The sequence below is a fragment of the Lissotriton vulgaris genome, chromosome 2_1, assembly GCF_964263255.1.
Source record: "Lissotriton vulgaris chromosome 2_1, aLisVul1.2, whole genome shotgun sequence".
NCBI classification, from domain to species: Eukaryota; Metazoa; Chordata; class Amphibia; order Caudata; family Salamandridae; genus Lissotriton; species Lissotriton vulgaris.
In genome coordinates this window covers 672,061,310-672,087,439 of record NC_141687.1, presented here as the reverse complement: position 1 = coordinate 672,087,439, position 26,130 = coordinate 672,061,310, and the positions used below count along the sequence as shown (strand labels likewise).

General features: G+C 44.9%; 1 protein-coding gene and 1 long non-coding RNA gene across 2 annotated transcripts in view; one reads left to right on the top strand and one right to left on the bottom strand.

The window, feature by feature from the left end:
- The window catches only part of LOC147730957 (uncharacterized), a 334,638-nt gene that overhangs the window by 98,501 nt on the left and 210,007 nt on the right, over positions 1–26,130 (top strand). The gene's annotated exons all lie outside the window — the stretch shown is intronic.
- DEPDC7 (DEP domain containing 7) overlaps positions 1–26,130 on the bottom strand; it is a 346,534-nt gene that overhangs the window by 123,480 nt on the left and 196,924 nt on the right. Inside the window, exon 4 of the mRNA XM_086955861.1 lies at positions 12,548–12,737. Coding sequence (XP_086811987.1) covers positions 12,548–12,737 — 190 coding nt within the window. The remainder of the gene's footprint in view (positions 1–12,547; positions 12,738–26,130) is intronic.

The window sequence follows — 26,130 nt, the reverse complement described above, 5'->3', positions numbered from 1 at the left end:
GAAGCAGGTCATCTGCGGAGCAGTTTGAATATCAGCCTGGCAGTGTCATTCATCACCACCTGGAGCTTCCTCAGAAGAGTGCCAGGCAGACCAATGTAGACTGCATTGCCATAATCCAGCTGAGATAATATTAGAGCAGTCAACACAGACTGCATAGTGGGGGAGGACAACAAAAATCGATAGTTTCCTGAGCTGGCGCATCACCCAGATGCAGTTTCGCACAACAGCTGACACTTGGACTCTGGCTTGACTATGAAGACCCAATTTAATGCCCAAGCTTTTCACCACTGGCATTAGCGTTTGAGTAGTGCCAAGCTCTTGGGGCCATAAAAGACTGGACCAGGGAGAGGAGGCTGGGGAAAGTACCAGAACTTCTGTCTTATCAGGGTTCACCTTTAAGGAGTTGGAGGTCCTCCAATTCATGGTGAACCGAAGGATATTCTGGATGTTCCTCTGTGAGTCACCGGAGTTGTCAACACGGACAATTAACTGAGTATCGTCGACGTAGTTAAACACCTGGCAGTCTGCCTTTTCAGGGCCTCAATCCAGGGTTGGAGAAATGTTGAAGAGCAGAGGTGACCGTGCCGAGCCCTGCGGAACCCCCCAGCGAAGACTGCTCTGTTTAGACATAAAATCTCCTAATCGGACCTTCTGCCAAGGAACCTCCAGCAAAGAGGTGAACCACTGGAGGGCCATCCCGGTGACTCCCAGCCGCCGCAGGCGAGCTAATAGCTGCCCGTGGTTCACCGTATCAAAGGCGGCTGAGAGATCATGTAGGATTCAGGCAGAATTGGTCTTGTCAGCTGCCAGTCGAAGATCATCCAAGACTGAGAGCATAACTAACTCAGTGCTGTTGTGTGCCCTGAACCTTTCTTGCCGATAGTGCAGCAGGTTATGTTGTTCAGTGTATCGTGCGAGGGCACTCAGGACATGCTGTTAAAGTACCTTAGCTAGAAACGGTAGTTGCGAAATGGGGCGATAGTTTTTCAGATTCCTAGTATCTACCCCAGCTTTCTTCAGCACTGGGAGAACTATCGCTTCCTTAAATTTCTGGGGCACTGTTCCAGAAGTCAGATGAATTCAGGACGGACAACACTTCAGCCTCGACCAGGGGAATGATCATCTTGAACACCTTAGGAGGACACAAGTCCTCAAGTGACCCAGATTTCACTTTAGCCACTAAGCAGGCCAGGTCATGTGATTCAAGCACAGGAAGTTGAGATAGAGAGAAGCCCAAGCAGTTAGACGGCTCCTCTTCCGCCGAGTATAGACAGGGCGGGAAAGGAAAGGGGCGATGTTAGTTTTCTTAATAGCCGTAACAATGTCTTCGACTTTGGTTAGGAAGAAGCACTGTATATTGTCACAGTAAGCTTGTTTGAAGGCTGGTTTTTGCACCATTGGCCTACTCAGCTCTCAGAGTACAGTGAAGGTCTCTTTTTGCAGGTTTCTTGCCTCGCTGATCCTAGATTCATAATGGGCAGCCTTCATGCTAATAAGGGAGGCTTTATATAATGAGCCAGTTTGGCTTTGAAGCTCTCCTTGGCTTCTAGGTTAGAGGTTTTCCGCCATAGGCGCTCGGCTTGGCAGAGCACTTGCTTCTCCCCTCTCAGCCCAGGTGTATACCATGGGGACCCAGAGGAGCCGTGCATGATCCTGACCCCTCCGAAGGGGGGTAGCTTCATCAATCGCTAACCTAAGACAATGTGAAAAAGCTTCAACCTCTGAATCTAGGTCCTCAGACGCAGGACTGGGAGTGGATGTCCTACTCAAAGAGTCCATCAAATTGGTAGACTCTAATTTGCGCCAATTCCGAAGTGTCTTCCACCCCTCCGCCACCTGTTTGATGAGACTGTCGATCGGGAGGAGGAGACTGATCAATGAATGATCAGACCAGCTACACAGCGTACAGTTGGCCTGGAGGTTAGTCGTGGAAGTAGTCCAAATGAGATCCAGGGTATGACCCTTCTCATGTATGGAGGACTCCACGATTTGGCATACCACTAACTTGGTCATGGCATCGTCAAACATAGCGGTCACACCCTCTTGGGGTCAGCTCCCAATGATAATTGAAGTCGCCAAGAACCAGGATATGTTGATATCACGAGCGAATATCGCTCATTATTTCGAACAGATTGTTAAATAGGGGGAGGGCAATAGACCACTAACACTATCAGGCATGAGGCAGTGAGACCAAGTTTAATCCCCAGGACCTTTGCCCAGTCTAGGCTTTCCTCCACTATTCTCTCAGAAATCAATGTCCTGCGGCAGAGAAGTGCGACCCCATCCACCTCTTAATTGCCCGGACCTACAATCGCCAAGGCAATAAAACTCAGGAGGGAGAGAGGCCACTAGATCAAGTCCAGACATACTGTCTAGGCAGGAATTATTGGACCCCCTCAAAACTATTCTAGGTCAGGGAAAAGAGGGGAGTAAATGAACACAATATAAATTTTTCCCTCATTGACCATTATACATTACTATTCGACATTATTCAGATTCTTCATAAGTTAGTTTTTAAAGTACAACAGTGAAAACAAAAATCATCTCATTGTTCTTTATTTTCTCAATAAGTTTTTCTTTTTTATCTTATTCAAAAAGTGATTTTCTTTTTATCGCATTATTTCATATGATTTATATTAAAAAATACATACAAGGTAAGCAATTCTCAATCAATACATTTCAATCCAAATAAGGCTGATAAAAAATCAAATGTAGAAAATTTCAAAAGTATATACAGCAAAACACCCCTGGATTCAATTCAATATACACATTCATACCCCTATCATTCCATTACATCCAATCTCACAACAACTACACTCGCACAATAGCTGTACACAGTAGAGTTGTATATGACAATGAGATGATTTTTGTTTTCACTGTTGTACTTTACAATTCAACATTCAGATTCTTCATAAGTTCGTTTTTAAGGTATAATGGTCAATGAGGGAAAAATGTATATTGTTGTGTCCAGACGTATCGTCTAGCCAGGTCTCTGACAGAGCCAAGAAGCCCAGCTCGATCTCATGCAAATATTTATAGAGCCGGGTACGAAACAGGGGTGCCCACTGTTCCCACTCTTTGTGCTAGCAATGGAACCCCTCGCAATCCACCTGAGACATGGAACACTGGGGCCTGGTAGTAGGAGGGCGTACACAACTCTATGCAGATGACGCATTGTTATATATGCACAACCCCGTAGACTCCACCCAGGCCCTCCAGACAGTACTGACTGACTTCGGGACGCTGTCAGGATGGACGATTAATCAACAAAAGTCAGTTGCGTTCCCACAGGCAATGGGGAGACACATAGCAGTTCTCCCTCCTCTCGTATTCACTTGGGAAGATCACCATTTTCGCTACCAGGGGGTACAGGTCGCATACTCGGCTGAAGCCCAATACAGCCTGAACACAGGAAAAACCCTCAAAGGTTTAAAGGTGTCAATACTCTTCTGGAACTAACTGCTGCCATTGTCAGTCATGGGACGGGTGCCATTAGCGAAAATGGTGCTACTCCCCCACTGCCTATGTACATTACAAAACTCACTCTGTCTCATCTCCAACAACACCATTACCACCCTAAACAGTCTCCTGGTTTTGCTCGTTTGGGCTGGCAAATGCAGCAGAGCAAAACTTGATCTCCTAAGACTAGATATGGATCAGGGCGGGTTGTGGCTGGGAACAAGCGGTCACCATTGTATTATGGAAAGCCCCATACGCATGCGCTTTACCCATAAAATGGCTCCCAGTCTTTCATCAGATACAATCTATAATGGTTGGCTGGTATGAAGGCGGCTGCACTTCTGCAGGGGATCTCTATTTAAATGCTACCATGGAACTGCACACAGGCTCTAATCTGTATGGATAATGGTGAGGCCCACCCCTATATCCGGTGTAGGCCCGATGGACAATGTAGGGACGAGATGACTCCCGTGAGCATGTCAGATATGCTTTATCAATGTGAGGGGCGGGGTACAACAATGTTATGTATACATAATGTACCGAATCTTGTCAAACTATTTGTAAAAGCCGCGACTGCGTTGCCCATGCAGGGCGAACCTATAATAGCATATCCTTTGAAAGAGTTTGCACTATAAATCCTGTTTTCTAATTGTCAATTAAAAAAATAAAAAAAAAACACCTTAAAGACAGCCCCTGGAGGTGCAGTACACGATGGAGGACCAAACAGTACGAGTCTGACCGAGCTGAAAATTGAATCTCAGACTCGCACTATACAATCGAGCAGGTAGGGAGCAGAAAACCATTATCTCACAACCTGAAAGTCACAAATGCAGGTAGCTGGTACGTGCAGGAAGATAAATTAAAAAAACATGCCCAGAGTTTTCTGGGCCTTTAATATGATGCTGGGCCTTGAATTATTTGTCCAACCCATCATATGGTTACTAGTTTCTGGCAAGTTTCCGTGTAGATTTCCATACATATTTTCTTCCTGTTCCCAGCAGAAGAAAAATCTGCACAGAATCATTGTTTTACCAGGTGTGTTCCTGCATTCGGCGAAACGTCCAATATGGCCCTAAGGGGAATTCCCAATGCAGCTCTCTATACATCAAATGCTTATTATCTCTTTGATTCAAAATAAGCTACAAACAAAGGAACACTGTTGGGCTATTAGAGACTGTATATTGGCACCCAATACATTTCTGAAACCGTTTCAGGAAAATAAACAGATGGGAAGTACGGACTTGAAGGCATTGAGGGGGGCATTAGGGGTGAAGTGTGGGGGGGTGGTATCACGAGGAGACAATAAGAAAATAGCGCCCACAATTTCTTTCCATCTGATTTTCTGTCACAGCCAACCCCATATTGCAAATGTAACTTTTCCAGCTCATCGGTCACCTGTCACTGGTAAATCAATGCCCAGTCAGATATTGGTACAAGCCACAACAGGTCATACCCTAGACCAAGTCTGGTCTTTTAACCTAGACATCACCCAACTTGATGTCCTTCCCTGCACCTGGTCAGACCACTGTCTAATTAGATGCACACTTGCCGGGTTGGCTGCACCTCCCACGACTAGACCAAGCAGCATGAAGGCGAGGAATTGGGGCCAAGCCAGCATCGAGTCCTTCAAAACTATCCTCATCAACACTGCCCCGACGATCCAAGACACCTCTCTCACTACTCAGGCGGAAAACCTAGCCATCTGGCTTGAACAAGCTAGCAACAAGGTTGCCCCTCAAAAACACATAAAAGCACGCAGGCCTCACGATGCTCAAAAATGGTTCTCCCCCGCTCTGAAGCTTCAAAAACGTAACCTCAGACAGGCTGAGCGAAAGTGGCGTAGGAAATACGACCCCGAACTAAAAAACAGTTATCTGTCTCTCTTCAAAGATTATAAAGCCGCTGTATTAAAATGTAAAACCGAGTTCATTACAAGTAAAATCTTAAACTCGGCTAACAAAACCAGAGAGCTCTTTTCGATAGTCGACGAATTGACATGGATGGAGAGAGTGTCAGCACAACCTGTGCACTCTCAAGATCTATGCGACAGGCTAAATAATTACTTTTCCGAAAAAATTGATACAATAAAATCCAGTATCCCCTTGTCCAGTACCCCCAATCCTTCTGCCTTACCTGGCGTAATTCATCCCCCTTTACTGGACCATTTCCCCTTTATAAACTCGGACTCCTTTTCCAAACTGACGAACAGGGTCAAATCTGGCTCCCCTCTCGACAGTGGTCCCCCCCACATACTTCGCGAAGCCTTCAGCGCATACCCTGATCCCCCCCATATCCCTGCTCAACACCTCCCTCGGCAGTGGAACAGTCCCTGACTCGTTCAAAAGTGCTGAGATCCTCCCCATCCTCAAGAAACCTGTGGCGGACCCTCAAGTGCTGAGCAACTATCGTCCTATATCTCTCTTACCCTATCTTAGTAAAATACTGGAAACACGTGACGGAATGTCTGAGTTCTTTCATTAAGGAGTCTCATTATCTCGACCCTCACCAAGCTGGCTTTAGGCCTGCCCACTCGACCGAGGCAGTCCTCGTAACGGTCATGGATGAGCTACGCAAGGGGGCGGACCTCAACTCCCCCCAGGCCCTGATCCTCCTTGATCTTTCAGCTGCGTTTGACACGGTCGATCATAACATCCTGATCGACCGTGTCCATAGCGCTGGGGTCGGAGGACAGGCCCTGAGGTGGATACAATTCCTTCCTGACAAACAGACTTCAATCTGTCAGACTGGGCAATTTCTGCTCAAAAAAAGGGCGGCTCTCCTGCGGAGTCCCACAGGGCTCCTCATTATCCCCCTTTTATTCAACCTATACATGCAACCTTTAATATCAACCCTGAGGGAAATGGGAGCCCAGGTCTATAACTACGCAGATGACCTGCAACTCATATTTAACATTCAACCTACAAGACTCTCTGAAATCAATCTACAGTCGACCATGACTTACATCAGCTCTTGGATGAACACCAACCAATTGAAGCTTAACCCTGAAAAGACAGAGTTGGTCTTGACACTTATGCCCTCTAACCCCTGGAATTCCAGCTTCTGGCCTCCCGCTCTGGGCCCCCCCCGCCCACCCCAGTTCTTTCCGCAAAAAGCCTAGGCGTAAAAATCAGCAGTGATCTCTCAAAGACCCCACAGATTAGTTCTGTGGTATCAGCCTGCTTTCTTATGTTACGGAAAATAAAAAAAATAAAAAGATTTTTGTCCATAGAAGCCCTCACTCTGGTCGTTCTTGCACTCATTGTCTCTCGGCTGGATTATGTCAACACACTGTATGCTGGCATCTCAGCTTACCAGATACACAGGCTGCAATTGATACAGAATCAGGCGGCCAGACTGATCTTCCAACTCCCGGCCCGCCACCATACAAAACCTTTGTTAAAAAAATTGCATTGGCTTCCCGTGGAACAGCGAAGCACTTTCAAGATCTGCTGTATCACACATAGAGCCCTATCAGACAAAGGCCCTAGGTTCCTCTCAAATCGGATCAAAAAATACACCCCCTCTCGTACCCTTCGCTCTGCTGGACAACACCTACTTATCACTCCCAGATTTAAGCGCCTAAAATATGGCGGCACCCGCTTCTCCACGCTTTCCCCTCAAATATGGAATTCCCTCCCTCTTTCAATCAGTTCTACTGCTTCGCATCTCCATTTCAGAAAGTTGCTTAAAACGTGGCTATTCCAGCAAGCTTACTCCTCCTGAGCCTCCATCCCACAGAGCCCCATTGCAGAAGCGCCAAGAAACCAATCCGGTGTACGTTGCGCTATATAAATATTTTAACATTAACAGCACACAAAAGCTTAGTCAACAGGCAGGAACTTTTCATTTTTGTAAACCGTCAAGTAAAAAGAAAGACCCTTTCAAGACCCATTTTCCCAAACTGGGAGACAATTTTCAACACACAGTTTTGGATCAAATGTTGAGTTCATTCACTTTTAAAAAAACTGACTGCAAGATCTTTTCCAGAATGCTTGCAGATAGTTTAACACGCTTACTGCCTTCATTGATACCAGATCGATATTGTTTTATGAAGGACAAAGACAAAAGACAAAGAGGGACACTAGTCTACAAAATTTAAGAAACCGATACTCATAAAAACCATTCATTAAACTTTGCCCAAATGAATGTCAAGTTTGCCTTTCAAAGTGTGAACTAGGAATCAAGTGAAATTGCACAATCATTCAAGTCTTAATTTCTTAGCACCATCCTTTTCTATGGCTATTTCCTTTATTAAGAAATACTGTTAGAATAACAATAATAATCCACATTTGTAAAGCGCGAACAATCACCAGTAAGGGTCTCCAGGCACTGGGGGACGTCTGGAAGATTAAGCAAGCTATTGCCCAGAGTTACATGGTGCTGGGCTAATCTGCCGCCGGCGGTCGAACGGAGATCCCATATACCAGCGTTAGTCGCCCTGGCCGCGGCGCCACCCCTCTCCCATCACAAATTAGAAGTTTAATTTGGGTAAAGAAATAGCCCTTGCGGGGGCGACAGATTGATACAGCTGCTGTGTTCTACTGACTTTCAATATTTTTTTTGGCCAGTGATAGGCTAATGGGTGGTATTGATAATAAGCAAACATGATGAACAAAGCCCCAGTTTTATTTTTGTATCCAAGGGAAGGTATTAGAAGAAACCAATCAAGCATAGCTCTGAAAGAAAAATTTGACTATCTGTACACCCATGAATACGGCTGGGATTATGCTTGGAGTTCAGAATAGCATACTTTACTGGTGCCATTCAGATTTTGGGGAATTCTCTTTTGAACATCTTCACGGATCAGGTTAGAGGATTATAAAATCAGACACTAAAATGCTATTCTCTAAAAGCATTCCAGGGCTTTTAGAGTCTTTAAGGTGCATCCTTTACGGACTACAATGTTAAGAAATAGGTCTGCACAGTTTTGTCTGGCCTGGAACCTTCTTTAGCACGACAGACAAATCTGTACTCTTGAAAAATGGGGGTGGGGTGGTCAAATTACTTTAAAATTGACATCTCTTAAATCATACCTGCAAGTATGATTCATAACAGTTTATTCTTCTGCTAGATAAGATGAACCTATTTACGGTCACAAGGAAGTTCACCACACTTTTGTTTTATGCTTTCCTCCACCTTATACCAATTCCTAACTGCCTGCTTTGTTTCAGTATTCCTTTGATTTTTTTTTCTTTATTGGTTTCCTCCTTAGAGTTGAACCAGTACAAAAAGCCTGCAACCTAATTTTGGAAATTGTCGCATAGTGCAGCACCGTGTCCACATTATTAGTAAGACTGATTACAGACCATCTCAATTACAACTCCTATTTGGTTTTAGAGAACTACCAAGCTTGCAAAAACACTAAATGACCGAATATGAATATAAGAATCGATAACCAACCTGTGCTTTAAGGCACAACTCCGAGATGAGCAGGCAGGGGTTGCTTTAAATGGAGGTCAGGGCAAATGAGAGCTGCCAAAAGGACCTAGCAAAATCCATATGCAATGCCCACAGAGAACATTTTGTGCAGTGGAATGAGATAAAGACAAACAGTAGAGCATGAACAGTTCAATTCAGAATAGTTAGGCTGTCAATTTTCACAGAAATAGTAAAATCTCTATGTGCTATGGTTCCAAGAAAAGATTTGTAACACTGTCTTAACTGCAAATGTAGGGGCTTATTCACAAACTGCATTATGTAGTATTTCTAGGGGTATGCAAGTTTACTACTTAGTAGTAAACATTCTGGACCAGTGGAGCATACTTACTACTACATGGGTGGGGTTTAGGGAGAAGTAAAGGGGGCCTCAGAGTGTAAGAGACGGGGTTTGAAAGGGACATGCACCATTCCTCAAAAGAGTAACCCAACTGCTATTAATAAACTGCACTTCTAAACTTACTACATCCAAAATAGGACCCAAAAGAGTAGTAAATGACTCCCCCCTCCCCCTCAAAGCTGGATTAAGTCCAGCATAACACATGGACAACAACTGCAATACGCTCCCATTGAAAATAATGGTGGTAGGGACTAAAATAAGACACCATATGAAGCTATATTAAAGTAAGTTATTTAAAAAATATATATGTAATTTAATGTCATTAAGTATTTTAAAACCTTATTAATTTTAAATTATTCTTATTTTTTAATTTGGAAAGGAATCTAATATTAACTTTCATTAAAATATAACTAAATTACTATTAAGAAATTCTATACCTCACTTAGTTATTAATGCGTAGTTAGAATATATATTTTTACTTTCTAAATTTAAACTTCAAAACTGTACAGTTAAAGATTTATTTCAAAATTAAGTTACTACTGCTATTGCATATTTTGTTTTGTTCCACATTTAAACTATACAAAACTAATTTTGATAAACATTAAACAAAAACATTTAATTTCTTTTTTTTAAAAACAACTTTTTGACTTCTCTATACTTTACCATCGTGAGACAATGGTTGGGGTGAAGATCTCGCTTTGGTAACATGCAAGGAAGGCTTAAAAAATGTACTGAACTTCATAATAAATTAGTAAATATATTTTGCTTTAAATATTAATGTTTACTAACCATTAAGCAAACAAACAGTATTTTGTCATAGATGCATTTAACGCATACTATGTATTATAAAGTGTAAATTAGATGTGTAATTTATAAGTGTAAGTTACCTTTGTGAATAGCCCCCGTAGCTCTCAAATGCAGATGAAAGAAACAGTTATAAACACAAACATTTGGGTACATTCCGCAATACCAAATTAGCAACCCATCTGCTATAAATAGAATTTAAACTAGTCTCAAATAAGCTATATCTTAGAATGCTAGACACTCCTAGAAAGTCTTTTTTTTTACTTTATTTATATTTTTACATATGCATTACATCCAGTAGACAGTGTACAGTATCATATTACATCTGTGGTAGGCATTCTGTTTATTATCTGTGGCACAGTCACTTTTGAACCAGTTTTTCATGCATGCTCATTCTACATCGGTCTTGCTTTAGTTTCAATTGTTTCCCCGCACCCTCTCCTATGCATGTGCTCCCCAGCTTGCTATATACACATTTTTGAACATTGTGGGGTTCTTTACTAGCGTCCGCTAGCAGATGTACAGTACTGCTCTGGGGTGCATACTATCTGATACCGGTGTCATCCAATGGTGTTCGTTCCTCTTCCTCTGCTGCTTTTATTATTTAATACACCTGATAGGGTTCCCAAAGAGTTTTTGGGCCAGCAAGATCCGGAATTAATGCGTTAGTTGTCAGATTGTGTTGAGCAGTATGCTACATCTGTATGCCATTCAGGTAAAGTGGGTAATGGGCCTTGCATCCAACGCATTGCTAAAAGGATGCCCTTTGCCGCTAGCTTACGGCCTGCTTTATGCAGGTCTTTATCATACCCAAGTAATGCAACAAGTAGCGTTTCGGGCACCTGCCACCCCAGCATATCACTAAGTGTTGGGAACCCTTCCGCCCAGAATGCCCAAATTCCAGGATATTCCCATGCCACATGAGTAAAGTTTGCCTCGCCTATACCACATCAAGCATCTGTTATCTTCCCTCAGGCCATATTTGTGCAGCCAGGCAGGGTAATAGTACACTGTGTGTATTTGTAGTGTATTAACCTATGCCTCCTATTTTGGGAAATGGTCCTAGTGCTTGCTTAACAGTATACCCACTGTGCCTCAGTTATCACCATGCCCAAATCATCTTGCCATTCCTGTAGAGTTTTAATCAGCGCATGGGTGTTATGTGCTTTTGAGTGTAAGTAGAGGACAGTGATGCCACGCTGTGGTGATGTTGCCTGAAGCAAAGTCAATTATGCCAATTCCTTGCGGCCATCCCTTCCCCCAGTGTTGCCCGCAATGATTGTCTCACTTGGTGGCATTGATATCTTTCGAGTGAAGTGCTTGTGATTGTATTTGACCCAACATTTTCACCACCGTCTTGGAAGATGTCTGCCATGCGTTGTATCTGTATCGCGCTGAGTGTCTGTGTAACTGCTTTTTCCTTGCTCAGTGGGAACCAGACGCACCATTCAATCGATAATTAGGCAGGGGGGCATGGGAGGGGGTTGGAGGGAGTATAAAAGTGAGATTTGCTGACGTATCTGCTATTCATATCAATTGGGTCACTGTACACCTTACAGGAACTATTGTATGGAAACTGCGCTGTGATTTGCGCAACAAATGCTGGAGAAGTGGGACAGGGTCAACCTCGTCCCTCTCAATGTAGAAGGGTACTGGGACCATGTATCCATTAATGTGCATATAACAGCTGCGCTGCTCTTTTAAATGTTTTGAGATCTGGAGCATTAAACACTACTTCCGAGTAGAACTTGGTCAGCATTTCCCATTTCACCCGGGATGGTTACCCGCCCAAGCCAAACTGATCCGCAGGGTTCTAAGATTACGAAAGAATGACCTTGGTAGTGCGATTGGGATATTAGCAAAGAAGAAGAGAAACTGAGGAAGCACAATCATTTTCATTATTGCGATCATTGATTCATACCAGTTAATGTGCAGACCCTCAAGCTGCCCAAATCATTCCATCTCTTGCAGCATTGGCACCATATTATACTCTGTGTTGTGCATGTACAGTAACCTATCGCTGCATACACTGAAATAACCAAATTGTATTGTGGGAACCGTGTGCCTCTGTAAGCATGATATTTCCTCATGGCGCAAGCCAGGGGCTCTGCAACTAGTGTGTACAGCAGTGGAGAGAGTGGACAACCTTGCTTAGTGCCTCTAGTAATTGCGATTGGCTTAGAGAGGAGACCATGAACAGGCACTCTTACTGTGGGTTGCGTGTACAACACTTCAACTAGCTTGAGAAATACTTCTCCCACATCCACACGCTTCAGGACGGCATATAGAAATATCCATTCAACCGAATCGAATGACTTTTCACCATCTAGAAAGAAGTAGTTCTACTTCATTTTCAAACATATCAAAACCATTGTGGTATAATAACTGACATGTATGGGCCTACTGTTAACATAGCTTAAAATGATCCAAGATGCAATGTCAAAATTTGGGAGAATGTTTACACTGTAAAAGTAAAAAAAAAAAGCCACTGTAAAATAAGATACATACTGCGAGTCACTGAATGCCTTGAGAATTTCTCGATCTAAATAGTTGCTTGTGACAACCATGGTTTTCTCCTTTTCTCGCTTTGATGCTTGGTCTTCCAAATCTCGACCTTCTAGTAAAGAATCAAGCAGGGGTAGTTCTACAAGTTGGAGCAGTCGCCTGATGGTCTGTTCTTGCCATACTTCATCAAGAACTAGAAGAGAGAAAAAAAAAAAAGACATTAAGAACGCTTCAGTACAATCTTTATTTTGGGATATCCAGATTTTATTGATTTTTGCACAGAAGAAACAACAAGACACACAAGTAGTATGTTGGAGAAGATTATACAGCTATTTGATCAAAGCATACGCCTTAAAATGAGACAAAACAGTAGTAGAAAACAACAGCAACACCCTCTGTTCCAAATGGGGCCTTAGGCTAGATGGTCAAGCCAATTCCCCCATACCCGACCATGCTTAAGAGGACAACCCCTGGCCTCAAAGACCGTTTTTTCTTGTTGTGCACACCAGTCCACCCCCTGGCACCATTGTGAGAAGGTAGGAGGGGTGGGAGATTTCCATTGAGTGGTAATGTTGCAACTGGCAAGCAAAATGGCTGTACTAAAAAAGGACTGATAAGCCCTCGTACTGCCCGAGTCATCGAGGATCCCCAGCAGAAGCACTAAAGGGGGAGGGGGGGACCTTCCACCACCGCAGACCACAAATCTTGAATCGTAGGACATAGCCAGACCACATGATAGAAATCAGCAGGAGCGTCACCACAGTGGGGGCAAGTGGGATGAGGAAGGAGGCCCGCTTGGTGTAGTTTCACTGGGGAGAGGTAAGCACTACAGAGGCAGTACGTTTGGATCAGTCGCAATCTGGAAGAAATGGTGGTAACCCAAAGTGCCATCAGTGACTCTCCAGTCCTAGTCTTCGAGGGGAGAGAGACGGTCTGTGAGGCATGGGACTGCAGAGCGTGTCTCAATTGAACTATTTGTAGAATTGTGTATTGGTAAGGGCATAAGCGATTTGGAGTTCTTGGAAGGATACCTGTGTGTCCCAACCAGACGTCATCTAGTTGGAAAATACCAATAAGTTCCTATTGCCCAAAGCCCTGCAGTGTCGCCACCTCTGTAACCAGGTACCACGCCAGAGAGTTGTTTGTTGCGAGAGTATTGTGTGGCGTAAGACGGCCCTCCAAGCTAGAGGGCCATTTTGGTCACTGGGGGTGTGGCATTCGGGATGGGGGGGGGGGGCCGTAAAGCATTGATAGTATTTGAGGGAATCCTCAATTTAACCAACTGTGTATTGCTAGGAGGAGAGAGGCTAGATAATATAGATAAGAGTTAGAGGTTGGTCATACCCAAGCCACCATCCTATGGGGCACGCTGGCAGTGAGCAAAAGCAAGGCAGGCCTGGACGTGTGCCACAGGAAGGATGGGGCAATTCTGTCAAGGGACCATGGTATGAGGAGCGCAAGGTTCTGAAAGAAGTATAAAAACCTCATCAGGATTGCCCTTTTATACAGAGCTATGCGACCCGTTACGTTCAGGGTAAGGGACTGCGATTAAGCGAGGTTGGCTTTGGCCTTTTGTGTCAGGAGCTCGAGATTAAGGAACCAGGTAAGTTCAGGTTGTAATGCCACCCTGACACCAGGGTATTTAGTACTATCATTTATTAATAGGCCATTAAGGGCATCTTATGAATTGTGGGGTTGAGACAACAGCTTCAATGTACTCTAATTTATTCTTCCATATCATTCATATATACATACACACATATATATACACATATATACATATATATATATATATATATATATATATATATATATATACATACACACATACATACACACACATACACACACACACACACACACACACACATATATACATACGTTAGCATTTAAACTTTAAAAGCTGTGTAGTATAACAAGCCCTTGACATGCAATATCCTATTATGATCACAATTTTTGTCTGCCCGTTTTACAGTCTCCATAAAAAAATGTTAAAAAAAGGGTTAATCTGGATTCTCTTGAACTTGTAAGGTTTTGTCTTTAACTGGTATCAACCATAAAATGTTCTTTCAAAGATTTTTGTATTCTTCACAGGCATTCACAGAAAGCAAAATCTGTATTATGCATAATAAATATCTTAAATACTTCTAATTCTAGGTCAGGACTGGAGGCGAGGATTATGCCTTCTCTCTTCGCTTTATTACTACAGCAGCCTTAAAACAAAAAGACTACCTTTCCCATGAACCTTAGGGAAAGCTGTAGTCAACAGAAAACAAGGTCCAATCATAACAGTACTTCTTTATCCAATCAGGATGCACCAGTCCAAACAGTCTGCTCAGTGTCCCTTCCTCCTCTTTCTTCGCTGCTGCGCAGCCAAAATAAGTGCTTTCCCTGGTTTCTGTGACTCGTGGTGTAATTTGTACTCTGTTATTTGCCTAATTCTGTTTTATACTGTCAATATACTGCCTTATGAATCTCATGTTTTACTGACATTTTGGGCGCTGCAGCGCTTACTCACGTTTTTAGAATTTAATGTGCTTTGGTTTTCTTGACCGCGCAGAGTGGCGTCAGTCACAGCGATTTAGTTTTTCCACTTCGGCGGATATTTCGTTGGGCATTTTTTCGTTTGCATTTCTGTGTTGCTCCTTTGACTTGAAGTGGGACAAGTGCCGCGTCCCCTGACAAAAGCTGTGGAGCGTCAGTGTGGTGCGCTTGTGACCTCCCGCAGACAGGGGGCATGGAAGGCTTTTGTCCTGGGCGCACGCATTCAAACTCTTAAGGGTTTGTGCGTCACCTGTAGCGCAAGTTCTGGCCTGAGGCAGTTCGCCTTTATGGTTGTATTAATAGTTTTTACTGGCAATTTTTTTAAAACGATCAGCGTCTACGATCCATTGGGCACCTCTTCAGAGTCCGTACCCTTAATGACCTGTTTGTGAGCTTCAGCGCGACCCCGCACTTGTGGGCACTTTGCCCCAGCCAGCTGTGTTTCCTCTGTATTATCTCTGCACCAGACTGTGTGCCCAGGGGGTTTCTCCCCACTATAGCTGTGAGTTGCGCATTGATTATTCTGCCTCACACCCAGCCCTGTACAGTTGTCGTTTTCTAGCAGCACAGTCTGACCCAGGCCTTGCTTGTCATCCGGCATTGTGGTTTTTTGCATGCTCTGCCTGTTGGTTCTTTATGGAATATGCATATGATGATTTCCAGGGAGGCGACAACGCCCTTTCCGACCTCCAGTGGGACGGTGACTTTTATGAGGCTGTTGACCAGTCAATTTATAGAGCTGTGGGGGAGGCCATGTCCCCACTTGGAGTGTCTCAAAAAAAAAAAACAAAAAAAAAAAATCAGGCCCTTGCGGCGCTCCCTGCAGCCCCTACCCCTAACGTGCCGGTGTCAGACCCCTCTCCTCCCCCTGCCAAGCATGCACGCAACGCAGGGAAGGATACTTTGGCATTTGACTGCCTTAAAAGGGCTTTTTTGGCTACTCAACCACACTTAGCTCCTAGTGATCCCTTACCTCCGCCCCCCAACGCTGCAGGCTCAAACTACATGAACCTGGGCCTTTCCAGACTGCTTTTGCTCATCTTGCCTCTTTCTCTGACATGTTTGACCCCCGACAAGATTTTTCATCCACGTGCTTCGGACTGGGATCCTGCGGATAAGGTAGCGGAGTACGTGGCTTTGCGCATCCGCAAACTGTTGGAAAAGGATGCACGCAACTGCCTCCGGGCAGAGTATCCTCGACCTTCTTTATGATAAAGTAGCACTTACGCCCAAAATTGACCCACGCATGGTGACCTTTCTTCAGAAATTCATCCTAAGAAGGGGATTGATAGTTTGTGGAGAATTGGTCAGGACAAGCTCCTGGATCGATTGGGCCCCTTGACGAAAACTCTTGACATGGCCGAGGAGGCCAAGGTCTCAGGCTCGCCGATTTCCCCAGATTCCCTGTCCGGCTGGGCGCAAAGAGCCATTGTGTTTTTAGGTAACGCAAATTGTGCATTGTCCACCGAGCGCCGCCTCTTTGTTGATCAAGGTGGACCTCAAGCTTGGGTATCTTGCGGAGTCGGAGGCTGGGCCAGTTGCCCAAGGTGGTCTGTTTTGCGACCCGTTCGTCAAGGAACTGGGTACATTTGTTAATACTTTTACGTCCCTGGATAGGGCGCAGTCCACTATCAAAAAAGTTTCCCCCTGGGTTTTCAGAGGGGCGTGTTGAGGTAAGGGCCGCTCCACCGGCTGCGGTTCCAACCAGAAATCCAGAGGTCAAGGCTCCTTCAGAGGTCAATGTCAAGACCAAAAGCTGGATTGGTAACTTCTACCCCACCAGGGGCCAGCGTGGCAAAGGACGTGGCTCCTGAGGGGCAACGGCCTCTTACTCTTGTAAGTGTCATTCCTTTTTAAAAATCGGGGCGGCTGGGGAATTTTTTCCAGGCATGGTCTTCTGTCACGAGGGACCCGTGGGTGCTTCAGACTGTTCGGGGCTTACACAGAGTATCTGGGAGATCCCCACCAACAGGCCAGGCCTGTCCCATCTTTTCTCACCAGGATTCGGTTTTGGTAAAAGAAGAGGTCTCCTCTTTTGCAGAAAGGGCCATTAGTTCCTGCCTCCCTTCACCCCCACGTCTTTGTGAACAATCTGTTCTTGGTAGACCAGCTAGACGGCAGCAAGCGCCCGTGATCAATTGGAGCGAGTTCAACGAGTGGCTGGTCTACCGCCACTTCAAAATAGAGGGCATTCACCTCCTTCAAGATACTTTACGGCCTGCGGATTGGATGGTGCGCCTCGACCTGAAGGACGCCTACCTGGTGATTCCCGTGTTCCCACCGCACAGGCGGTTCCTCCAGTTCCTTTGGCTCGGACAGCCTTACGTGTTTCTCTCCCTACTGTTCGGCCTTTCTTCTGCCCCCTGGTGTTTTACCAAGGTTCTCAAACCTGCAGTGGAATGGCTGCGAGCTTGTGGGGGTGCGGAGTATTTTCTATCTCAACGATCTCCTCCTCATGGGCGCTGGTCTCAGTCAGCTTCATCTACATCTTCAGATGGCGGTGGACCTGCTCCAGAGTCAACGAGTCGAAATCCATGCTCTCCCCCTCTCAATGCATTACATTTCGAGGCTTTGTGATAGACTGGATGTCCTCCACTCTAAGCTTCCCTTCACGGAAAGTAACGAAGATCCGTCACGAGCTTCGGCAGACTCTCCAAGCATCAGATATCCCTCAGAGACCTGGCGAGGATAGTGGGCTTGCGCTCAGCCTCTATTCAAGCGATTTTCCCGGGCCGTTTTGACTATCGGGCTTTGCAGCGTCTCAAGGCTTTGCACCTCCAGAAAGGTTGTCTCTCACAAGGTGACTGTCAGAGGAGGCCCGGAAAGAGATCCACTGGTGGCTTCAACACATAGAAGCCTGGAAAGGTCGGGCTATTTTCGGTTCTGCTGCCGATTTGGTCAGATTCGGACGTCAGCAACCTGGGTTGGGGGGCCATGTGCAGCGATTTCTCTACAGGAGGGTGGTGGTCTCCAGACGAGCGCAGATTACATATCAATTGTCTGGAACTCATGGTGGGTTCATTCGCGGTGCGTTGCTGGATGAGACTCCATTCAGTCCTCAGTCCTTCTGAAGATGGACAATGTTTCCGCGGTTCGTTACATCAACCACCTGGGAGGCATGAGGTCTAAAGCCCTTTTAGACATCGCAGCCAGTTTTTGGCAATACTGCCTAGATCACCACGTGTCGGTGACAGCAGAGTATCTCTGAGGGAGGGAGAATTTGGTCGTGGATTTCCAAACGCGCAATTTCCGGGGATCCAGCTTATGGAAGCTGGACACAAATGTTTTTAGGTGCGGTCGAGCAGTGGGGGCCAGTTTTCGGTGGACCTCTTTGCCTCCCTGCTACACTTCCAGCTTCCCCGGTTCTTCAGCTGGAGGCCGGATCCCCTGGCAGTAGCCACGGATGCATTCCTACAGGATTGGAGCCGGGAGGTGGGGTATGCATTTCCCCCCTTTGCAATGGACACCTTAGTGACAGCCCAGGTCCGGAAGCAAGGAGCGGAGGTAGTGTAGTTTTCAGTTCTTCTGGAACTTTCTTGGGATTCTCCAATCTTACTCCCCCTGTTTCCCAAACTCCTTCTCAGTCCTGACAGACTAGCTCATCCTCTAGTTCTGCAGAACTCGTTGAGACTGGTAGAGTGGAGGATTACCAGCGATGCTGGGGAATCTCAGGCCTTTCGGGCAAAGCGGAGGAACTCATGTCGCAGGCTTGGGCAGACAGCACAGTCAAGTAGTACAGGTCCACTTGGGGCCGATGGCCACTTTGGTGTATGCGGAGTGTCAATCCAGTGGAGGCTGATTTAGTTTACATCCTCAATTTCCTGGCCCATTTGGCGTCTAAAGGGTTGGCCTTTAGGTCTATGCATACCTTTCATTCGGCCATTTCAGCGGGTCATCTATCCCTGGATAATTGCCCCACTCGAGAACATCCTATGGTCTGCAACTGCTGCGAGGCATTCAGTTGTCCTTGCCCCTGGAACTGCGGTATTCAGCGCTTTGGGATGTGAATCTAGTCTTCAATCTGTTCCTATGTTGGCAGCCAAACAAGTTCTTGTCACGTGACCAACGGTCTGCTAAATTGGCGATGTTGTTATGCCTGTTCTCCTGGTGTCGGACGTCTGTGCTTTTGACATTACCTCCAGAATGTTTTCTCCCTCTGGGGTTATTTTTACTTTGCATAAGCACACTAAATGTCATACCAGAGTTCTCTTATCCAGCGTTTCCTGACTCAACAAAATGGTGTGTGGTGCGTTGCTTGAAAGCCTATGAGGAGATGACGGAGGAGTTCAGGCCTCCTGGTGAGCATCAGTTGTTCATTTTTCTCTGAAAACCCTTAAGACTGTTCCTTCCCCTACCATAGCCCACTGGGATAGGTGGGTCATGCAGGAGGAAGGCATCAGCCTCAAGGATTTCGGTGCTCACTCTGCTCAAGGAGTGATGGCTTTCAAAGCCTTGGGCTTAGGGACTCGTTTGGAGGATATCCTCAATGGAGGAGACTGATCTTCAGATTCCACCTTTAAAAGGTTTTATTTCAAGCCTGAGCTGGACATGGCTCACCTCGTGAGCAAGCTTTGAACTAGCATAATCCTCGCCTCCAGTCCCAACAGAATGAAAAATTTCCTAGCTATTGTAACAGAAAGTTTCAATTCTATTAAGGACTCTGAGGCGAGGATTATCCCGCCCTAAGGATTGGTTGCAGATCTTCCACCGTATGGAAGTAATTATTTTCCTTCCTGGTATGTGGGTTATGGCGTTATGCCTTGTTCATTCTATGATGCATAGTTGGTGTTGGTACCGAATTGCTCCTGTATTTTTCTTCCTGATTGTCTTCTTCCTGCAATGGTTGGTCTGTCTCATTACCAGATGTTGTACCATGGCTGTGTTCTCCGTGGCTTCATGATCCCTCTTGTTCCTCTTGTGGTCAGATGCGGATAAACAGGACGCTTAAGGATGGATCTACGGCTGACTGGGCGCAAAGAAAGAGGAGGAAGGGACACAGAGCAGACTGTTTGGTCATGTGCATTCTGATTGGATAAAGGACAGTTCTGATTGGACATTCTTTTCTGTTGTTGACTTCAGCTTTCCCTAAGGTTCATGGGAAAGGTAGTTTTGTTGTTGGTCTAAGGCTGCTGTAATAAAGCGTAGAGAGAAGTCTTAATCCTCGCCTTCGAGTCCTTAATAGAATTGAAACTTTGTTACGATAGCTAGGAAATTTTTCATTCTAGACAACTATATGAAACATATGTATAGGTTTACCTCCATTCACGAAAAAAAACGAGTCAACAGCAAACAGTTAAGGTTTAAAAGAAATGCCTGGAACAGCAGGCCAAATTTGTTCAGCAGAAACCGATGGCAGGACAAAAAGAGTCCACTCAGTTGACATTAAATATTGATGCATAGACTTTAAAGGAGTTTTGTCGTTGAGAAAATGCTTGTGTCAATCTTAACTTGAATCCTTGAGGTCTAGATAAATTGTTAATCAACCTACCGGGACAAAGCATTAACGTACTCTGCCATGGTACGGGATATGAATCCAAAGACTTACTTGACTACGCATCTAAAGTATCCCAGATCTAGAATTAGTTTCAGCAGACATATCTAAACCCCTAAAGCTTAAACTATGGGGTAGCAAAAATCGAAGATAACTGCTTCTGCACAAAGCTCCGGCGTAGCTATGGTTTCATCTGACATGCCAGCGCTGGGAAGAAGGTCATGCCATTAACTCTGAATGTCCCATGGAAAAAGCAGCAGCTCAGGTAAGGTGCTCCACAGTCTACAGAATTTCATTTATAGGAGTACAGAAATTAGTGGTCCTTGACTTAGGAATGATGGCATGCATCTAGCCTGGCTTTTTCAGATCGCAATACCACCTGCAACATAATCTGAGGTACTAGAAGTCTAGGCAATGCTAGAGCACACATGGAGTAAGATTAACGAGGGAGGAGCCTTCAGATAACAGTGGTGGAGTGGCATTGAGGAATGGGGAGAGATCTACCCCAGGGGCTGAAAAAGGAAGCAAGCTGCTGGCAGGCCAATGCTTCTCTCCTCAATGGGAGGCAATTTAACAGCACTCTGCCTCAATCTAAAGCAACAACCGCTCACTACCCAGCAATGATGGGGCCTAATGAGCATAAAGACAAATCTGACAGACAAGTTACCTTTATGGTCAAAGCTTTGAACCCCTCCCCAAATGAAGCGTCCTCTGGGGGGGATGGGCCCATGGAGGAGGAATGTGTCCCATTTTCCTACGGGAATCCACAATTATGGCTGCACTGCAGATTTGTAGAGTGCTACCATGCGGAGCCCTCTTGTGAGGAGAAGATAAACGATGGAGGACCAAGAGAGTCTAATATAGGATGGATGAACCACCATTTGCCTGCATTGGTGGGTTAGTCTCTCCCAGTCGCGGCTGGTGACATTTGAAATAGGCGGGGCGTAAAATTGGCGGTGGAGAAAAGTCCATACAGGAACAACTCAAAGGGCCTACTCGCAGTCAGAGTGTTCCGATTTTATAATGAAAATTATGCTCCATTAGTCATCACTGAACCTTTCCAACGTGGCCGCGAGTCTTCCAGGAGTGTTCAATTGCTAGGAACTGTAATTCCTGATCTCAGCACACCTTACTGCACCAGCGTGAAGGAGGCCCTCTGGAGCCGCGTTACACCAAACAGCGATAATCCCTTGTTGTGCTTCATCTGAGAGAACTGTAAAATCCTGAATTCCGAAAGTAGTTGAAAAAAAGAAGCAGCAGTCTGCCGCACCTCATTGGCAAGGGACGCTGCTTCTAACTGGACAATAATAACACTCGGACTGACTGCCTGATAATAATAAAAAGAAATGTAAAAAACTTACCTTGGCTTGGCTTCCCGCTCTGGCTCTCGACTCCTGTCCCGAGGGCCGAGACTGCAGACTCCCACGCGCCATCCTGGATTTTTTTGAATGCCTCGTCACCAGAGTCGTCACTGAAGGCTGCAGGCACCCTCCCTCCCCTCCATGGCAGCCGGCGCGGATTGGTTCGGCCGGCTGCCATAAACACGTCATTTCTCCTAGTCTGCATGCTGCAGAACGGAGAGTGGGAGGAGGCTTGGGGGAGCGGCTTGCCCACTGTTGCTAATACTGTCTGTTTGGACAGCCTCTCAGGCTGTCCAAACAGTCCGTATTCACAACAGTGGGCAAGCCACTCCCCCCTGCCCTGAGGCTTGAGTAAACAGGAAGTTTGCTGACTGCTTTCTCGCCGTGCGAGAAGGGCAGGCAGAAACAAATGGTAGTTATAAATAAATAACTACCATTTGTTTCTGCCTTCTCGCACGGCAAGAAAACAGGGGGGGCGGCGCCCAAACGCCCCCATGGTAAAACCGCCACTGGTCTCTCCAAAACACAAATGAGGCAAAAATACACCAGCTATTTGTAGAATGCATATCTGCCTCCATTTCCAACTGGAGGCTAGGTTCAAGACACTTCCAAATGAGAAAAGCGCCGCAAAAGAGGATTCTCTGGTTGCTTTCACTACTTTCAGACAGACAAAAGAGTAGAGTTTAAACAAAGCAAATGGCAGCGAGGAACTAATTACAGCCGCACTTGCTCTTTAATGGCTCTACGTGTAAACAGAAAAAGTGAATTGTGCCCGCCTCTGAAGGTCCACTGCCACAAGACCTAAACAAAATTCAAACTTCACTGGCTAAGAGGCACACATTAAAAGCATATAGTATGCACACAAATGACAGTATTTTTTTTAGACTTTAGTTTGTAGAAAATCTTCTTTATTCTTATTTCTTGAACCACAAAGCCAACCCGCTTCACCAACCGGGGCTTCCTCAGGGCTGTTAAAACAATAAAGTGTCTGGTACACGTTCTATATCAGATAAATCAATATAAACCCCATAACCAAAGTGAACAGTAAAGTACATACTACCACTTTCTAGTCTAAATATGAGAGTTAAAATCACAATCCCAAGGCAAAACCTTTATTAAGACCTGCCATGAGAACATCCACACTCCAAAAAACAAGAAAGAAAAACAAGCTTTCAAATAGACAGAGTACCGGGGACCAATGAACCATGTGCTCAAAGTGAAGGCTAACTTTCCAAGCTTAGACTCAAAAGAGCTTGACATCAGCAACTGCCTTCGTTAACCCCATATTTTTTGTTATATGGACATAGAAATCCATATTCACACCAGCTCAGGGAAGAAAAAAGTAAGAAAACACACCAACCACTAATCAAGACGCATTCTACTGGCATCTTGTTATTCACTACACCCGTGCATGGACTACTTAAATAATACACGACCATGTGCTGAGAAAATATATTAAATCACCTAACGGTAAAATACTTAGTTCCACGATCCTGTGTGCGAGTAATCAGTCCTCTGGTATACAGTATTTAATCAGAGGTTCTAGAGCAGAAACCTGAATTTCGGGTTTTGGGGTTCCATCTAATCAAAATACAACCAGTATTGACAACAGTGGTTTGGATTTATTCTTGACTCCCTGTATAATGTATATGTGAATTTGTCGCTTTCCTTCGAACAAAATGTTTTAGTATGTGATGAGTCCAAATTGAATCATGCATGTATTAAGACTTACGCACAGCATTCTAAATGCAAAGTTCAGTGTTTTGATGTTTTAGTGAAATGGTGTCAAAATGCTTAAATTTTGTGAAAGTTTACCATTGTGCCTTAAAGGATTCGATATGACGTTATGAAATAGTTTGAAAAATACTTAGGTCTGAGCAGAAATTGCTTTATGATCATTACAAATAGTGAGTTTTGGAATTGGATTTCAAGAAGGTGGATAAACACCACATTAAAATTCTATTTATGTGATATTGGTATAGTTTTATCTGTCCGATGCAATGGTTTTAATATTTGGATATCTGATGCCTGACCATGAATGACAAGGTATATACATATCAGAAAGTCTCACTGTACATTAAACGTGTTGCCTGTTATTTTGAAACTTTTGACTTGCTATGAGAGCACCCACATATCAGGGATTGTTTGGATTGGAGTGTTGTCCAGACAACGGTGAACGACTCTTATGACAGATACAGAAGATGGGCCGGGCACACAACTGTGCTGCTTTTTAAGAAAGTGAATGTACATACATAGCATGGTTTTCTACCTATCCCTAAATGTCAATGGTGGAAGTTTATTAATTTAGTTGGACTTTGGTATGTGTAATGCATATGAGGACCATCACTGGCATGGTGTAGTAAATGGATGGACCCCTATTGCATTTTACTTATATAAGTATTCTAAGTGAATTCCGTCACACTCTGCATACTTTACGAGTGTGATGAATAATAAAGTCACAAATTTGCAATGAGTGAGTAGACAAAAAAGAGGGCTGTGAGCCTCGCTTTGCCACTGGGTAGTGTGTTGGTTGGGATTTCCCCGCGCTTTGCATATGCCGCAAGTGCGAGGAACAATACAGTTAGATCATGGTGTAGTAAATGTACAAGAAGCAGACTGGCTGGTGATCTTTGCCTTGCTTACTAATACACCAACGTCATCATAGGAGGATTAGAACATGAAACCCTGGACCAATTCTGGGATTTGTAACTCGCGTAGGCTTTCAATTGGAATGTACGGCCCTCTTTCATTGGACGAGTCGATGACGCAGTAATCGAAGCTGAACGCCAGCGGAGCATATCCGGTGACGTGACATATGGTGATTGGCCCGCTTGATTCTAAAACAAACCAGTGGCAGAACTTGCATTGCTTGTGAATCTGATTCGGACGACTATCGGATCGCCATTCTGCCATTTGGATAAATGAGTCCAGAACATGGGTGAGTAGCTGTTAGACCTGGTGTTGCTGTGGGGGCTTTGCCGTAGTGAATTAGTGAGGCGAGTCGCGCTGATTGACTGCAGTATTTTAAAACATTCATGTGGTAGTATGTCAGTTTCGTGATGAATATCGGGCGGTTTGTTTGGGTGGTTCTCAGTATCTTTCACTCTTGAGTCATATTTCAGTATGACATTGCCCAAGTATTATTACAGATTAATAAGTAGGGAGCATGTTAGTTAGCAACGTACACTGGGCAGTGGTTTGGGTGGTCCAACGCATAGTTTACTTTGCGAATAGCCGTAACCCGGTGCCATTCGATTGCTAATAATCACAAGCATTGGAAATGCAATAGGTCTCGCAGTAGTAAAGTTTGAGCTATAGGTCTTATTTATTTTTTTGTTTTTTATTTATGTGTTGTTTTTTCTAAATAGCTAAATTAATAGCTTTCTTCTTTACAAAGCCAATAGTTATAATTTTTGTAAATGTGACACCTCTAGCATTTGTAAAGCAACATGTTTTGTATTAACGGGACTTATATGTGACTTATATGTATTGATATAAAAAAAATAAATGGCTTTAAAAAAAATTAATTAATACGTAAATAAAATGGATTTTATTTTATATTGCCAATAGCTTAAAGTTTATTAAATATATTTAGTGAGGGTGAGTGAGGGTGAGGGTGAGTGAGGGTGAGGGTGAGTGAGGGTGAGGGTGAGGGTGAGTGAGGGTGAGGGTGAGGGTGAGGGTGAGGGTGAGTGAGGGTGAGGGTGAGTGAGGGTGAGGGTGGGTGAGTGAGGGTGAGTGAGTGAGTGAGTGAGTGAGTGAGGGTGAGTGAGGGTGAGTGAGTGAGGGTGGGTGAGTGAGTGAGGGTGAGTGAGGGTGAGTGAGGGTGAGTGAGGGTGAGTGAGGGTGAGTGAGGGTGAGTGAGGGTGAGTGAGGGTGAGTGAGGGTGAGTGAGGGTGAGTGAGGGTGAGTGAGGGTGAGTGAGGGTGAGTGAGGGTGAGTGAGGGTGAGTGAGGGTGAGTGAGGGTGAGTGAGGGTGAGTGAGGGTGAGTGAGGGTGAGTGAGGGTGAGTGAGGGTGAGTGAGGGTGAGTGAGGGTGAGTGAGGGTGAGTGAGGGTGAGTGAGGGTGAGTGAGGGTGAGTGAGGGTGAGTGAGGGTGAGTGACTAACTGCTGGTAATCATGAATAGGGTGGCAACTTAAATAATCATGTCTGATGTAGTCAGTATAAAAACACTGAGTTTTAGCAGCT